The sequence below is a fragment of the Anolis sagrei genome, chromosome 1 (genome assembly GCF_037176765.1).
Source record: "Anolis sagrei isolate rAnoSag1 chromosome 1, rAnoSag1.mat, whole genome shotgun sequence".
NCBI lineage: Eukaryota > Metazoa > Chordata > Lepidosauria > Squamata > Dactyloidae > Anolis > Anolis sagrei.
In genome coordinates this window covers 72135859-72152763 of record NC_090021.1, presented here as the reverse complement: position 1 = coordinate 72152763, position 16905 = coordinate 72135859, and the positions used below count along the sequence as shown (strand labels likewise).

Below are 16905 nucleotides of genomic sequence, written 5' to 3'. Positions count from 1 at the left end.
TCTAAAATATCTGGAGGGCCACAGGTTGTGCAGACCTGCACTAAATCATGATGTTTTGGGGGTACTGTTACTGTTGCTGTTCTGCCTATTTGTTTATGACTTATGGAGACCCTAAGACAGGCCTGTAGAACCTGTGACCCTCCAGGTGTTTTGGACTTCAACTCCCAGCTAGGGCCTCTGGTAGTTGGAGTTCCAAACACCTGAAGAGCCATGGGCTATGCAAGCCTGTCCTAAGGTGAACTTGTCACAGGGTTTTCTTAGCAAGATTTTTTTCAGAAAGGATTTTCCATACTCTCTCCTGAGGCTGGGAGAGTATCACTTGCCCAATTGGATTTCCATGGCTGCATGTGGATTCAAGCCCTGGTCCCCCAGAGGTCTAAGTTAACACTCAGGCTGCTACATCACACTGCCTCTCAATATTTCTAAGTCTTTGGTTATACATTTTGCAGAATGTTCCTGCAGAAATGGCCTGAGGTATATTGATCCTTGTGGGAATCCTGAAATTGATTGGTTATCTTTTGCTAAAGAAGAACAGTTGAATCAATTGTTGACTAATTAGTCAACACATATGTGAATTCCATTGATTCATTGTGTTTACTCTAGCCAGGACTAATCTTGGGATTCAGCCCTAAAAAGCTGAATGATGACATACAGCAAAACTCTGATAATAGGCATAAAAACAGTAAGAAGGGCAACAGACAACTTTCTAATCATATGAAGATATTTCACCCACTGTGAACTGTGTTACCTTTAATAGTAGAAGAACATATCTAAACGTCTTTTTTCACTTATTAATCTTTGTAATAATATATTCCAACAGCAACAAGGGAATGGAGCACCTTTACAGCATGAAGTGCAAGAACGTGGTTCCTCTATATGATCTGTTGCTGGAGATGCTAGATGCTCACCGCTTGCATGCCCCTGCAGCAAAAGGCGGCCCTCCAAGTGAAGATGATCCTCTAAATCAGTTGGCCGTCCCATCTCCTTCAATGCATTCCTTGCTACCTTGTTATGTAAACAAACAAGAAGAGGGAAATGAGCAGGAAGCAATTTGAGAGTCTACATTTCAGTGAGCCCAGATGTTTCTGAGAATCCCATCAGAAGACCACCAACTTCAGGCTTACCTGAACTTGTACCATGTGTAAGCACTCCAGTCCTCACCAATCACAATTGCCAAACTGATTGCTTAAATCCTTAATGGAAGAACTTTTAAAAATCAATTTAAACACAACAGGGAGGTTGAGAAACAATCCTTTGTGTTTGTGTTAAATGTAACACAGTCTACTAATTGCTGTAGTCTTTGCTGGTTTTAAAAAATAGGTGGTCTTTTGAGGGGAGGGGCACAAAAATCTCAGCTGGGTTGAAGTACTGATGTTTACATGTCATGTGTATCAACTTTTTGTAAATTTAAGAATTTTACCCCACATACACTAAAAGTAATGATGGTGAAGAGCTCAGATTTTGTTATACTTCAAATTCATTCATATTTCAAGAAAGAGAAACATGACAAAGGGATGTAGTTTCTTCTTTTGAACTTTTTTTCTTTCAGGGATACATTTAATATACAGCAAGATGAATTTTGATAAACTCTTTAGACTGCTTGGACTGTTGACTTCAGCAAGAAAAACAATCCCTTCAGTTAACTTGTCGTGGGGAGTGAGACTGAGGTATTAGTTTGCCATCCCATTATGAGTTTCACATTATAGTAAAGATGGGCAAATAGTTTCCTTTTCACATGAAGAATTCTTAGCTGGGCAGCTAAAGACAGAAGTCAAGTTCCTGCATCAAACATATATACATAGTGCCATAGCTATGTTTTAACTTCCCATCTAACCCCGAAACACATTTTAGAAGTCAGCCATATGCAGTGATGGAGGTCTGTGCTACTACCAAGCAAGTTCCATCAGCCCCCTTCTGCCTAAGAGCAACATCACTTGTTGGTGGCAGAGAGTTAGCCACATCATCTTGAAGTACCTCAAGTGGCACTAGCATAGACTTCTATCACTCCTGACTGGCTTTTAAGTTGGGTTTCTATGTCATTGGCTGTTGTGATAACAGTGGCCTGCTTGCCAATGAGAATATGAAGCAGTTATGCTGCCCTGAATATAATTTACATCTTAAGTGAGTAACAGAACACCAGTCAGAATCGATTATATGGATCTTCTAAAATCAATAGTTCAAGATTTCTAGTTCAAAACAATGTGTGACATAGTTGTTTGGGAGCCATCTTCACTACGTCAGTTGTCAGTGGCAGTGGGATTTTAATATGTAGCTGTTGGTTACATTGCTCTGACCTCTTTTGGTCAGAAAGGAAATTAATACATTTTGTGAACAGAAAGATATACTAATCTAATCCTGTGTATATGCAGGATATAATATGGGGAAAAGGCGCTCCAATTCACAGAACTTATAGCCAACATGGCCACTTGCCATGGTGAATGGTATGTTTTGGGATGTTTTTCTCCCCCAGGGAACTCTCTTCAGCTCTGATGTAATGGATAGACAAATTCTGACCATGAAAAAGATGCTTCAGCTGCTAGCACCAAAGGAAGGTATTGCATTAGAGTGGAACCAAGAATACATTCTGTCCTTTCCACTTTTTTTTTTTTTTTTTGCTATTTTACAATCCCAGTGAGCTGTATGCTAAGGCAAGCAGCACCTACATCCTTCAGGTGACTAAATAATTTGTTCTTAAATTCTTGCTTTCTAAATGTTGTCCTGTTTTCTAGCAGGTCTCCTAATATAGTCCATACTTCACAGGAGAAGGCAAATAACATATTTACTCGAGTCTAATGCGCCATTGAATCTAACGTGCGCCTTAATTTACAAAACCCTGAAACCAAAAAAGTATTCGCTGCCAAATGTAATGAACAGCGGCAAAAAAATGTGCTCTTTGTAATTTGGCCAAAAACGGTGCACCTCACTGTTGCTGCCTGCTTAGATTTCCTTCATTATAAACAATTGTGTTAGAACACCAAAGTTTCCACCAGTGGAAAGGAAAACCTTGGGGTGCCTCTGTGCTGTAGAATCAATCCACTTTGTTTTGGTTCAATGCTATGGAATCCTGAGGGTTGTTGTTTAACAAAGCTTTGAGCCTTCTTTGACAAAGAATGCTGGTACCTCACCAAACTACAAATCCCATGATTACATAGCATTCAACCATGGCCATTTAATTAGAGATGGCGTTCCTGAAGCAGCTTCCCATTTTGCTTTGGCTCAGCACTAATATTACTGTATGACACAATTTTAATGTGCACCCCATTTTTAATGTGCACCCCATCACTGAGTCAAAAAAGGTGAATAATAATTCAAGTTCCCTAGGCTTCACTTATCTCATTCAATGAGCTCTCATATTTGTACAGAAATGCATTTGAGCTCTATCTTTTGGGGGGTGGGGTGGGGGTCTACTGGCAGAAAGGAGGAGTGAAGTGAGTAAAGGACAATTTGTATTGCACTACAAGAGAGGTCACATTCTGCCTTTTTTTGGCCATGCACATACTGACCCCAACCAAAGGGATGAGAACAAAATTAGGGCAGAACACACCTAAATCTGCAGGTGATCATCATTTGCTGCTTTTGATATGTATTCTGTATTTCTGTGCCATGCCCCAAAGCTAGAGAAAGCATTACAGCACTAATGTCGTGAGTAGTTTTCATCTCTTACTGATTTAACAATGCTTTCACCAATGCCTATATCTTTCAGCTTCATTTCTGGTGGCCTTGTTTTTTATTAATGTAATGAAGTATTTGTCTTTGTGCGATCAAAATGAAAAACTAAAAAAAAAATCTAAGAAACTCTACCCAAAAGACTGGGGTCTACAAAGTGCCTTGTTAAAAAGGATGCATTTTTTTTAATTTTGAAGTGCTCATGTTGTAGCTTATTTCTGTATTATTGATGCACTTGTGTATTGCACTGCATGATGTATAGGTAAGAAGTCAAATGTCTGGGGTGGGGCGTGAGTGGCTGGATGGGTGGGGCACAATTTAAATAAGCAGCACAATTTTCACCCTTTTGTAACCCGGACTTCACTGAAGTTGCAATTCTGTAACACTTTCCTGAAAGTAAACTTCATTCAATGTATCGTCAAAGGCATTCATAGCCGGAATCACTGGGTTGTTGTGAGTTTTCTGGGCTGCCTGATCTCACAACCTCTGTGGATGTCTGCCATAGATACAGGCAAAACGTCAGAAGAGAATGCTTCTGGAACATGGCCATACAGCCCGGAAAACTCACAACAACCCAGTAAACCTCATTCTATTGAATGGTACCATCTGCTAAATATATATAGGACTGCAACTGTAAAAAAAAAATTAATGTCCTTATTTTATTTAATTTTTTGCAATGGGATAATTTTAGTTGTTTTTACTTGTTCCTTGTCAGCAGAGAGTGCTGATCTGTGAACTGAATTTCTTGTTCCACCTCCTCAGTTCATTGCAGTGGAAATGGCACTTTGATTGAAGACATCTAGAAGATGCCAAAAGCCATTCCCTCCTTGAAGGTGAACAGGGACTAATTTTTAGGCAAAGGACTCTATGGATGCAATGGAAAGTCAACATTGTATTAAAGAAAATCATGGATACATCTGTCGATTGGGATATAGCACAGACAGTCCTTTTAAGCTACTCAGCTATCCTTTTAAGAAGCCACTGATTTCGATGGATAGCTGCTTCCTTGGTTCTCCCAAGCAATAGCCACTCAAATAAATCTAAATTAATTTTATTAATCAACAAAAAAGTGGTTTTGGCAAAGAGCCACTGAATGAATTGTTTGGCTGGAGGAGTCAAAAGGCCAAAACAAAACAAAGATCAGCATCAAAGAGGGAGAGAAGATTTTATGGTTTTTACATTTTCAAAACATTTATGAGAGAGGTCCAGCTTGGGGCCCAAGGGTAAGATGTTTTTTATCTGTTAAAATTGTAAACTGTACGAAAAATTTCTAGTTGTCATTATTGTTTGTTGAAAAGCATTGTTTTATCATTATTATTGAAAGCACCTTAAATAATGCAGTGTGTTTGTTTGTGTGCATATAATGCACACATGCAGAGCTCACCTATCAGACAACTGAATGTAGCTGTTCTTTTAACCCATTCAGCCGACTGAAAGACAACAAAATCACTACATTTTGTTTATATAATTTCTGCTATCGTATCTCATATGCAATCATTGGTGCCTAAGGCTTAGCGATTGTTAGAAATCACTATTTCATATCATTTTTTTTTACAATACTCATAGCAGCACTATCTTACGAAAAACAATAAGGAAACAATTCTTCAATGAAATAAGGACATCCAAGGCAGCTAATTATGCTTTTTACCAAAATTGTAAAAATCTTGCTCTGAGAGATACCTGATAGGACATAAAGAGGTTTATAAAAACATTTATACTTACATTTGAAAATTGCAACATCTGCCTTAGGAATATAGGAAATGTCATGCTACATGCCAAATCTGAAGAGAGCCAATGAGTTTGCCTTATTGAATATCACTTAAGAGGCTCAAAAAGAGAGAAAAAATGGTACTTTGTGTGGTTGCTTATTTTAGTAGTGACATTTTCCCTTCTTTCAATGTGGGCTGATTTTCTCAGAGTATGACAGGTTTTCCTGTATTCAGTGATATTGTGGGCACTTATTTCAACATAGTTCCTTTTGCATAAGGTAGCCTACCTGTGGTCATGTTCTGTGTGGCAGGGAAATGATCCTTTGTATCCTCATGCCACAAAGTACCAGTCCCTGACATATTCTACTACACACACAAGATGAAAATTGATCCACACTTCTGCCACTCTCATGAAGGAAACAAACACTGGTAAAAACGGCCACACAAGTATAATGACATTACCCTCCAGAGCAGAATAGGCCTTGGTTCCATGAGACATAAACAACCAATTTGCTCTTCCAGACTCCATCTAGCCATATTTTTACCAGCACATTATTGCAAGAATGAATGCATCTCCACACCAAAGCTTCTTGTGCAGTACTAACACTTTATATGCAGTGGCACTCGTCTATTCTTGGATATTGCTGGAATGAGCTAAGGGAGAAGGAGCAAAAATCCACAGCTGTGTCATCCTGCTGTTATTATGCAGGATGACTTTCCTTAATATGTTATCATACTTAACTTTTAAAACATTTAAAACAATTGCTCAGGAGTTGTGTGAGGAACATAACAGCCATAGATATTAAACAGATGCCTGTAGGTGGTTTAGTGCAGCCCCCTCTTACAAGAATATTCTTGGGCATTGCACAAGGTGACATCTAGTATCTTCCTGTGTAATGCTGGACAGCTCCCAGGCCCAGCTCTGGCCGCCTTGCTCACAGATTGGCCAAGGAGATGTTTCTGGGCATTGCCTGACTGCCTTTGTGGACCCAGATTAGAAGGAACAAGCTTCAAGTCCAGAAGAGGATAGTTAAACTAACAGAGATCTGAACACCTCCAGTGGTCCTCCTGGATATGAATAATTGCCCAATTTTCCTCTTAATGGCAGAATGTGCTGAGAAATAATGTCAATGTATTATTGTAAACCGCATTGAGTCGCCGATTTAGGCTGAAAAATGCGGTATAGAAATAAAGCAAATAAAATAATTTTTTCTTGTTGAGGAACATCAGTACTTATTTAATCCCATATCATTTAGATAGTTATCATTGCAGACAGTAAAGGAAATGAGGGCATATACTGAAATTGAAAGAGGCCCCAACAGTAGAGAAAGGACTTCCATTGCTTGTTCTTGTTTTCAAACCTGAACATGGCTACCCTCAAACTATTATAACACTAGGTCCGCATTCATACTGCTGCCTCTATTTTCTCCTAACCTGCAGGCTTCACTGAAATGTTGAAGGACCCTTCTGCATATTGTCATGGCCCCAATCCTGCTGCCTCACTGAAAACTGGCACTTGATCCAGTTTTCATCCTGACTCACACTACATTGATGGCCCTGAATGGGGATGCACATTCCCAGCCACACTAGAAGTTGATCCAGCAGTTTAAGGGAACCAGGATAAATGTCACAATGTGCACCCTCCTTCATGTTGGTTGTGCACATGGACTCTTGTTTCCGTACATAGTTTGATATTACAGGATTTTGGTGCTAGTGTTTGCCATTCATGTTGGTGTTAACCTGAGCCTTCATTTCATACACTAGTTCTTAATGCTTTTGCTTTTTATGTCAAGCCAACTTTTAAGCAAGCAACATTTTGAAGATGCAAACACTCAAGGTATTTCCTGCAGAATCAGTCAATTGAATCAATTGCTTTACATTGCAAGCCAGCTACTCTGAAAGCGCTTTTTCAAATATACGGTGGCTTTGTGAAGTGAGTCTTCAGAACTGAAGTGAGTGCTAAGTTCAACTTGTTCTTAGTGGCAAGTTTTTAAGCTATCAGGTCTAACATGGACAGCACCTTTGGAATGGAATTGTGATATAAACCTTGGGGTACCAAAAGAAATATCCTTTTACATGAAAGCCTTTTTTTTATCAGTGCACTATTTAGTTTTGATTCAAATATGGATGTATTTCTGTCTTGAACGTTGTTTTGTATGTGATCATTGCCTTTTAAGAGACACTACAATTTTGCACTGTCTTAAAGAGATTTTTGTAGAAAATCTAACCTTTATTTTCTTGCATTCAAATGTGCCTAAAATTTATATGCTGCCATGCTGCAACCCTGTCTTTAGTAGGAGCGTTATCCTGTTCTGCACCTTCAAAAATGCAGTGTACTCCACAATCTTGAAGTGCCAATTGGAGAATAGCAAAAGGATGCTAGTCAGAGAATAAACTCAAGAAGCCACTTTAAGCCACCTTATTGTACATAAGAATATTTTAAAAATTAAGCTTTTGTGCACTACGTTTTTCTTTCCTTGTAAAGTTTCCCTTTACTATGAGGCTTGTGTGTCATAATGTGTTTGTTGAATTATTCTGCTCTTTTGCTAATGCATATAATAGTATAATTGATGTCTCTGTTTTATTAGGATATTGCTTTGTTAAATGGAAGAAAAGGTAAAATCCTTTCAATTTTTTACCTTTAAAAGAATGTTACAAACTGCTTCAGAAAATAAAATCAGCAGAATACCTAATCTGTCAAGATTTTCTCAGCTTTGTTGTCAAAATAAAACAATGAACCACAGCAAGTTTTATGTGGTGTTTGTCAACGAATTATGATAATATATTTTTCTTGGTGTAATACTAATGACTTACTGCTTACCTTTTCTCATCTAGCTTTAGCTAAAGGTATTTTTTAAATCTCACAATTAAGTTTTATGTTTAAAGAAACATAAAACAAAAAAAAATAGAAATTGTGTGAGCATGGGCGACACACCTCCCACCAGCAGTACCGAAGATGACACACACTGTACACAGAGTTGGACATGAAATAGCCACAACTTGTTTATTGGTTAGAGGAACAAGTGTTGGCCACCATGCATGTGTCCTGGATCATGGATCGAGCAGCCCACTGCTGAGTGATATCACTTTCCAAGCCAGGGTGCTGCCGGCAGAGTACCAGGCCAATGTTACTGCAGCAGCCCTGATAACCACCGGATGCTCCCCCTTCCAGTGGGGGGGGGGGGAGGGGTTAAGAAAACCAGATTCAAGGCCACCTGTCAACCTGAAAGTTGTGACAAGCTAACCTGTAACAAAAAAAATAACAAATATTCAGGGTGGGTGGGATGGATCAACTAAAGCAGGCACAGTGCCTGCAACAGCCTAGGACAGCCTTAAATAGGCTGCTGGGCTAGAACAGCAGCGGGTCCTGGCCAAACAGGAGGTGAAGAAGGGCCCACCACTGATAGACGAGCTGACCAAGCAATGGGAAGCTTTCCCGCCACACAGGGGGCTTCTGGGAAGAAGAAACCCCCCGCAGGCACCATGGCTGGCAAGAGGGCACCCACCATCACAATGGCTTTGCCCGATAAATTGGGCAATGTATTAATTGGAAAGGAATGAAATAATTCTTTTGGGATATTCAACCATCAGTGAGTAAAAACAACAACAACTTGAATTTAAAAGCAAATCCATTCTGGATGCACATTTTATCTTGCTTTTTCATTCCAAGTGCTGCTCACAAAATCAATGTGAGCTTTTCCTGCATTCTTGCAAGAGTTAAAAGTGCCTTAGTATATGAAGTTGTTTTGAGAAAGATTTTGACACAGGGATAAATTTGCTTTCTGGAGAGCTGGCATGGTATGTGGATTTGGTTATTGGATTATAGTTTAGACCAGGGTTCAAATCCCCATTAGGCGTTGTAAAAGATGACAAGAAAATGGGATGCTTGCTTGGCTGCTAAACTGGGGTGATAGGGTAAGTGTTCTTCCCATGCTATTTTAGCCTCCAACAATCTTGGATGGAAAAAGACCTTAGCCATATGTCCTGACACTCATATTCCAAAAGAATCAAAATATGTTTGAAGAACATGGAAGAGAAAAACAATTACATCAAAGGAAAGTTTCCATGGCAATAGATCACCCCCAAATTTATTCTGGCTGCCTGAATAGTTCTTTTTTTTCTTTTTTACAAAATAAGCATCTGCATTTTCCTTAGATGGGTTAATGCATCATCCCGTGAAGGCTTGCTTTGTACATGTCATTTCTTTCTACTCACTTAGAAATCCAGCAGGTTAATTGCAGAAATTGTATTTTCAGAATTAACCTAGTGACAAGAGACAGAAAGGTTGTAACCTGACTGAAACTGTGGAGACAGCTTAAATTGTAAAATGAGTTGCTGATTGCTGCTCACTTAAACTGTCTCCCCCAAAAGGACCTTTATTCAACTTCATCCACCTCCATCTCAGGCAGGCATGTAGCCAGGGGGGGGGCTCGGGGGGCTTCAGCCCCCCCCCCCGAAATTTTCATGGTGGTTCGCGAAATGCCTTATTGGTGCATTATTTAAACTTATGTTTATTCATATCATGATCTGATCACCATACTCAATATATCCCATGTGCATGGGGGTATTGGGGTAATGATACAAAAGGTTTGCTAGGCTAGACCCTCTTTCACTCAGACTCAGCCCCCCCCCCCCCGAAACTCAGCCCCCCCGAAACCCCCCCTGAAAAAAAATTTAGCCCCCCCCGAAACGAAATCCTGGCTACGGGCCTGATCTCAGGAAGGAATCCTGCTGATCTGCCTACGAATGATTAGGAGGCAGCACACTTATTACTCAACTTAGTTCCTCAAGGCCAAGGCCATTTGTTGTGATTCAAACACCACCCCCTCAGAGACCTTCATGTGACACAGCTTCCTAAAACTGGATTCAAGTACTACTGAAATGTATGGCGAACAAACTAGTCAAATGTGGGCTAGGCAAAACTATGGTTAGGTGGATCTGCAATTGATTAAGCAAACAAATCCAAAGGGTGCTCACCAAGTGACTAGTGGAGTGCCACAGGGTTCCATCCTGGGACCAGTCCAATTCAACACCTGTATTAATGACTTAAATGAAGGGTTAGAAGGCATGATTATCAAGTTTGCAGACGACACCAAATTGGGAGGGATAGCTAATACCCCAGAAGACAGGAGCAGAATTCAAAATGATCTTAACAGATTAGAGAGATGGCCCAAAATTAACAAAATGAAGTTCAACAGTGACAAATGCAAGATACTCCACTTAGGCAGAAAAAAATGAAATGCAAAGATATAGAATGGGGGATGCCTGGCTTGAAAGCGGTACTTGTGAAAAAGATCTTGGAGTCCTTGTGAACAACAAGTTAAACATGAGCCAACAATGTCATGCAGCAGCTAAAAAAGCCAATGGGATTTTGGCCTGCATCAATAGGAGTATAGTGTCTAGATCCAGGGAAGTCATGATATTCTTCTGTTCTTCCTTGGTCAGACCACACCTGGAATACTGTGTCTAATTCTGGGAATCAAAATTGAAGAGAGATGTTGACAAGCTGGAATATATCCAGAGGAGGGTGACTTAAATGATGAAATGGCTTAAAGAGCTGGGCATGTTTAACCTGCAGAAGAGAAGGCTGAGAGGAGGCATGATCATCATGCATAAATATGTGAGGGGAAGTTATAGGGAGGAGGGAGTAAGCTTGTTTTCTGCTGTCCTGGAGACTAGGATGCGGAATAATGACTTCAAACTACAGGAAAGGAGATCCCACCTAAATATGAGGAAGAACTTCCTAACTGAGAGCTATTCAGCAGTGGAACTCTTTGCTCTGGTGTGTGGTGGAGGCTCCTTCTTTGGAGGCTTTTAAACAGAGGCTGGATGGCCCCTCTGTTGGGGGTGCTTTGAATGTGATTTCCTGCTTCTTGGCAGGGGGTTGGACTGGACGGCCCACAAGGTCTCTTCCAACTCTATGATTCTATGATATCAATTTCTCTCTTAGTCAAGGTTCTGCCTATTCTGAGTTTCCACAGACAAGTTGCTAACATGAACTTTTCAACAAACTGTATTGCACCCAAGTACCAATTTTGTCAAATCTAACTCACCATATCTTCATTCTTTGGGACTACTTTGCAGGATTCTTTAGCAAACTACGTATCAGATTTTTTTTTCATAGAAGCAAGGCAGAGGGCAAGAATTCCTTTTAAAGCAGCTCAGGTCACTGTTCACAGAATCTGGATTCTAGTGTCAGCTAAAAATCGTTTGCTGTAATGAAATCACTCTGTTGAACTACTTGTTAGACTGAGCACACATTTGCTTTTCCAACCATAATGCTGGATTTTTGGTCATCATATGTCTAGGAGGGGAAGGAAAACAATTCAGCTAATGCAAATAAAACTATCAGCTCACAGGCAAACTTGTGTGTGTTTTTAAAGGACAATAGCAGCAATGACCAAATTCGTATTCACAACAGTCTTGCAACAGCAGAACAACTCATAATTTTGGGTTGTTGTAGATTTTTTTCGGGCTATATGGCCATGTTCTAGAGAGATTCTCTCCTGATGTTTCGCCTGCATCTATGGCAAGCATCCTCAGAGGTAGTGAGGTAGTGAGTTCAGACCTCACTACCTCTGAGGATGCTTGCCATAGATGCAGGCGAAACGTCAGGAGAGAATGCCTCTAGAACATGGCCATATAGCCCAAAAAAAACCTACAGCAACCCAGTGATTCCGGCCATGAAAGCCTTCAACAATGCAACTCATAATTTTGTTTGCCATAAGTTTTCATAAACTGCAGTCCACTTAATCAGATGCACTGAGTATTGCCTATGGGGGAAAATTATTATATGCTTGCTTGATATGGATTGAGGAATTGTAATCCATATTTTTTGTCAATGATAGAGCAAAGGGAATCCTTCTCAGATTTGCAGATAATACAAAACAAAAACTAATCCACTGGATGATAGGACCAGAATTTAAACAGTCCTTGAAAAAACCCAAATGCATAGGTAAAGGATGGGTGATATATGGCTCAGCAATACCACATATGAAGAGACTCTTCCAGTTCCATGATTCCATGACTCTGTGACAAGACAGACATTTCTCCTTCCATGTGCTATCTGAAACCTACAGGCAAGATTCTCCTGGGTAGGTCTGATAGCATAGACATATCGAATCCATTGTTGGATGGTGAAATGACATTAAGCAAATCCAGTTGATTCAATTCTACTCAGGACTAATAATTGGATTTTGGCCTGTTGTAATTTTATTGTAATATGATTAAATTTTCTTGACCTTAATGGTTCATATATAGTAAATTCTTGTTCAACTGTTTCACATTGAAATCATTTGATATTCTTTCGCTAAGAATGGGGCACCTTGAGGTCAGAATCAGAATGGCCTGGGAGACCCAACTCTTCCAACTACTGATACTAAGCTTTGTTATTTCTCATAGGATCTTAGAATTGGAAGAAACCACAGGGGCCATCCAGTTCATTTCCCTCCCATGACAGATTTGTTTCTCCTATGTGAAATTCAGCTTGTTTGCCTTATAGATAATGGCAAATATTGACCAAAGTCCTATATAAGGACTCCTTGATCCAACACCTAAAATTTATCTTAAATTCTAGACAGCTGTCCCAAGTAACAGAGTTCTAATGTGCTGCAGGATATGACCTTCCCCCTCTTGCAAGTGCATCATGATACAATGAGGAGTTGCAACAAGGCTTCATGGGGGGTGTTATGTGTGTGCTTCTACTTCTTGCAACTTTGCTCATTGGTGGGAGAGGCTGTTCATCTTGTTCTACAGCCCCACTAAACTATGCCACTTGCGATGGTAATTGTCTTTTAAGGTGGACTTCAGGGACTTTTACAACAGTGGCAATAGTACCATGATCATTAATGCAAACAGGAAACAGTTATGTGGCCCTAAATTTAATTTCTGATGTTAATATTGGAGTATGGTATATGACAGTATTATTAAGTTCTGTAATCGTGCTGAAAAGGTAGATTTGAGGACAGAATATGAGACTCTTTTAACAAGTTTTATTGTGTAAGATTAAACAAACACAGTCTCGCAATAACAATAACAATAACAATAGTAATTATTATTATTATGATTACGATTTTATTTCTTACCCGCCCCTCCTTGTAGCTCAAGGCGGGTTACAGTATAATTAAAACACATAAGCATTGTAAAAATACCAAAATACATATAGGTAAAGGTAAAGATTTCCCTTGACATTAAGTCTAGTCGTGTCCAACTCTGGGGGGTGGAGCTCATTTCCATTTCTTAGCCAAAACGCTGGTGTTGTCTGTAGACACCTCCAAGGTCATGTGACCAGTATGAATGAATGGAGTACTGTTACCTTCCTGCTGAAGTGGTACCTATTGATCTACTCACATTTGCATGTTTTCAAACTGCTAGGTTGGCAGAAACTGGGGTCTACAATGGGAGCTTATCCCGCTCCCCAGATTTGGACCACCAACCTTTTGGTCAGAAAGTTCAGCAGCTCAGCGGTTTAACCCACTGCACCACCAGGGTACCCACAATACATGTATTAAAATGTATTTCTATAAAATATATATTAAAATACACAAAATGTAGATTAAACAAAGGACACATGTTTAAAATTCATGTTTAAATGTATGGTGAGCCATACATTTTCCTATTATATAACAATTGCTCCAACTTTCCATCCATTGTCAAAGATCACCCTTATTGAGCTTCCTAGAATTTGTGTGACAATTTGTATCACCATTATGGGATTTGCACAACTCTGAACAGAGATCACTTTGGTGCTACCATTGACAAAATGTGTAATGGTTTGTATGCCAGTGTAAAGCCACAACAGGGTCAGCCATAACTAACATGTGCCACAGGGTCTGGTTTTGTCAAAAATATAACACTACTAGCACAATTGAAGAAATTATGCCTTGGCATAAAAAATAATGGCTAGGATCTTTGTTCTCAGCATGTTTACCAGGCAAACTATCTTGAAAACACAGGAGGGTCCTAAATGCCCATAAAAATAATCCACATGATCTTTGACTTCTGAAACAAAGATAGCACTCTTCATATATCAGTTTCTTCCTTCTCTCCTATACTATCCTATTATAGGAAACCCAAATACTTTTATAAAGCCAGGATTTACAGTTTTGGAAGGATCACCTTAACACAGATTGTTTCTTAAATATGTAATGGAAACGTAATATCATACGAAGAAGAATTGGAGGATCTGTTTTATACGCTGACAGAATATAAAAACTAGCATAATCCATTTAATGGCTCTTCTGAATTATGTAAAAAACCAATACTAAAGAAAGATTGTTTATAGAACCTATCTTTGTAGTCATTTGTTGATTCACTTTCAAAGTGGAACTGGTTAAGAGAGCTACTTGACAGCTGGAATGTATGTCTAGGTTCAAGAAGGAATGTGTATACAAAATTCTTCCAGAACAATAGACTGTGCTCATTAACTGCAGCAATAAAGTTGAATTAATACTTACCTTGGATATCATGCGTTCTCAGTTTTGCTTTTTAAAAAGAACAAGAAAAGAAACCCTAATATAAAGAATCAGGGAAGGGGAGCAGTCAAAAAGGTTGACTAGAGTTCAAATGCAGATTTAATTTTGACAGAAGTACTAGTAGGATCACTGCAAGCAAAGCAAGAACTGTGCCAGCTAGTGGATTCTGGGAGTTGCAATCCACTCTATTACAAATCTATTAACTGGGGTGAACTTTAAATACCCCTCCCCCTTTTAAAGCAGCTCCATTGGCTCCTGATAAGTTTCTGGGTCCAATTCAAAGTGCGGGTGATTACCTATAAAGCCCTATATACTTTTGGTCCAACCTATCTTCGAGACCGCATCTCCTTCCATGAACAGGCACGGGCATTAAGATCTGCTGGGAAGCCCTTCTTTCAGTCCCACCACCGTCTCAAACACAGTTGGTGGGGAGGAGAGAGAGGGCCTTCTTGGTGGTGGCTCCCTGACTCCGGAACACCCTCCCTAAAGAAATTAGCTTAGCCTTCTCCCTTCAGGCCTTCCAGGTGAGTCCAACAACATGGCTCTTCAGACATGCTTTTGACCCAGAGTAATCCATGGCCAATGAGATGAATCATTGATAGTACTGGCCCGAACTTTGATTGATTGTTATACTAGATAGCCCGTCCGCAGGTTCCACTGCATTTTAGGAATTTTATAATTTTCAATTTTTTATAATTTTACCAATGAGATTTTTATACGCTGCTGATTATACTTATGTCATTGTATTTATACTCATGTATTGTTGTCTGCATGTGGCACTTGGAGTGCTTCTGTGAGCCACCCCGAGTCCCTTTGGGGAGATGGTGGCGGGGTACAAATAAAGATGATGATGATGACGATTATTACTACTACTATTACTACTACTACTACAACAAAGTAATAGCTCCAAGCACTCAAAACATGTTATTGAAGTGTCTTGCAAAATAGTGTTGGATGGGACTGACAATGGAAGTAGTATAAAATACATTGGGCCCAAACAAAAATACAAATCATACATTTGTCAGTATCAAATGGGACTCTGGTAATTATTTCAGTTTGGTTAGATACATATTTTAGTGTTATGTGTTGTTTAGTCTTCTTTTCCTTTAGACAAAGTTAGGATCAAATATACAACACAAAATTTAACAAAACCAAACACATTATCCCATTTTCTTTAGATACATTACGTACCCAGAAACCTTTAGAGCTTTGGAGACACCAAGTCCTTGTGGTCAACATACATGCTGCACATTTTAAAAACCACCCAGAGGATTGGATTCTATGTTCTTTGCTACCCCCTGTTGCGATAAACTTCCATTCATCATTTGTTGTGAGTGCTTCACACATGTCAATTTATCAGCATGTTTATCTTGCAAACTGTTCTATGAGGGCAAAAAGAATATTTCATTTTGATCAATTACCAGCACCAGTTCAATGTGGAAACTCCAACTCAGTGAAGCTGAAAACCAAGTTATCCCAAACATGTACATGAATAAATATCAAATCAATTTCATATGGTTTGTAAAACAGGCACCCCAATCTGATATGACCATTACAGACTACCAGTTTGTAGTACTGTAGTTCTACATAGCTCTACATAATGGGCTCCTCTCCAAACCTTACTTGTGGGTAAGCTGCCACTGTGACCCACCAGGTCTGCTCTCCTGCCAATCAAGAAGCAGCTGCTTGATGTTCCCAGAGGTTTCTGGTGCCATAGGGAATAAACAAGCCATATCACAAATTCCTCTTGTGCCAGAGATTCCTGGGCATGGCAGGTGGGAATTCCAGGCAGCTGTTTCTTGACTGACAGGGGAACAGACTGCTGTTCATTCTGGTGGCTACTTACCAGTAAGTGGGGGTTTGGGGGGCTTCCATGGCCCTAGGTAGCCCCCAAAGTACATTTCAAACTAGGGGCTGCATAGGAATCATGAATATGCATCAGTGCTGAATATGTAACTGAAGTATATATGAGTATATATGTTGCTGTCTAATCTTGAAAACTATTTATTGAGATGCACTTGGTCAAATTGGCAACTTACCTTTACCATAATTCTCTG

At 39.6% G+C, this 16905-nt stretch overlaps 1 protein-coding gene across 3 annotated transcripts in view; it reads left to right on the top strand.

Annotated features, from left to right (window-relative positions):
- ESR1 (estrogen receptor 1) overlaps positions 1 to 8118 on the top strand; it is a 263932-nt gene extending 255814 nt beyond the window's left edge. For all 3 annotated transcript variants that reach the window (XM_060753574.2, XM_060753575.2, XM_060753577.2), the window contains exon 9: positions 821 to 8118. In XM_060753574.2, coding sequence (XP_060609557.2) covers positions 821 to 1055 — 235 coding nt within the window. In that variant the 3' untranslated portion in view covers positions 1056 to 8118. The remainder of the gene's footprint in view (positions 1 to 820) is intronic.
- The last annotated feature ends 8787 nt before the right edge of the window (positions 8119 to 16905 follow it).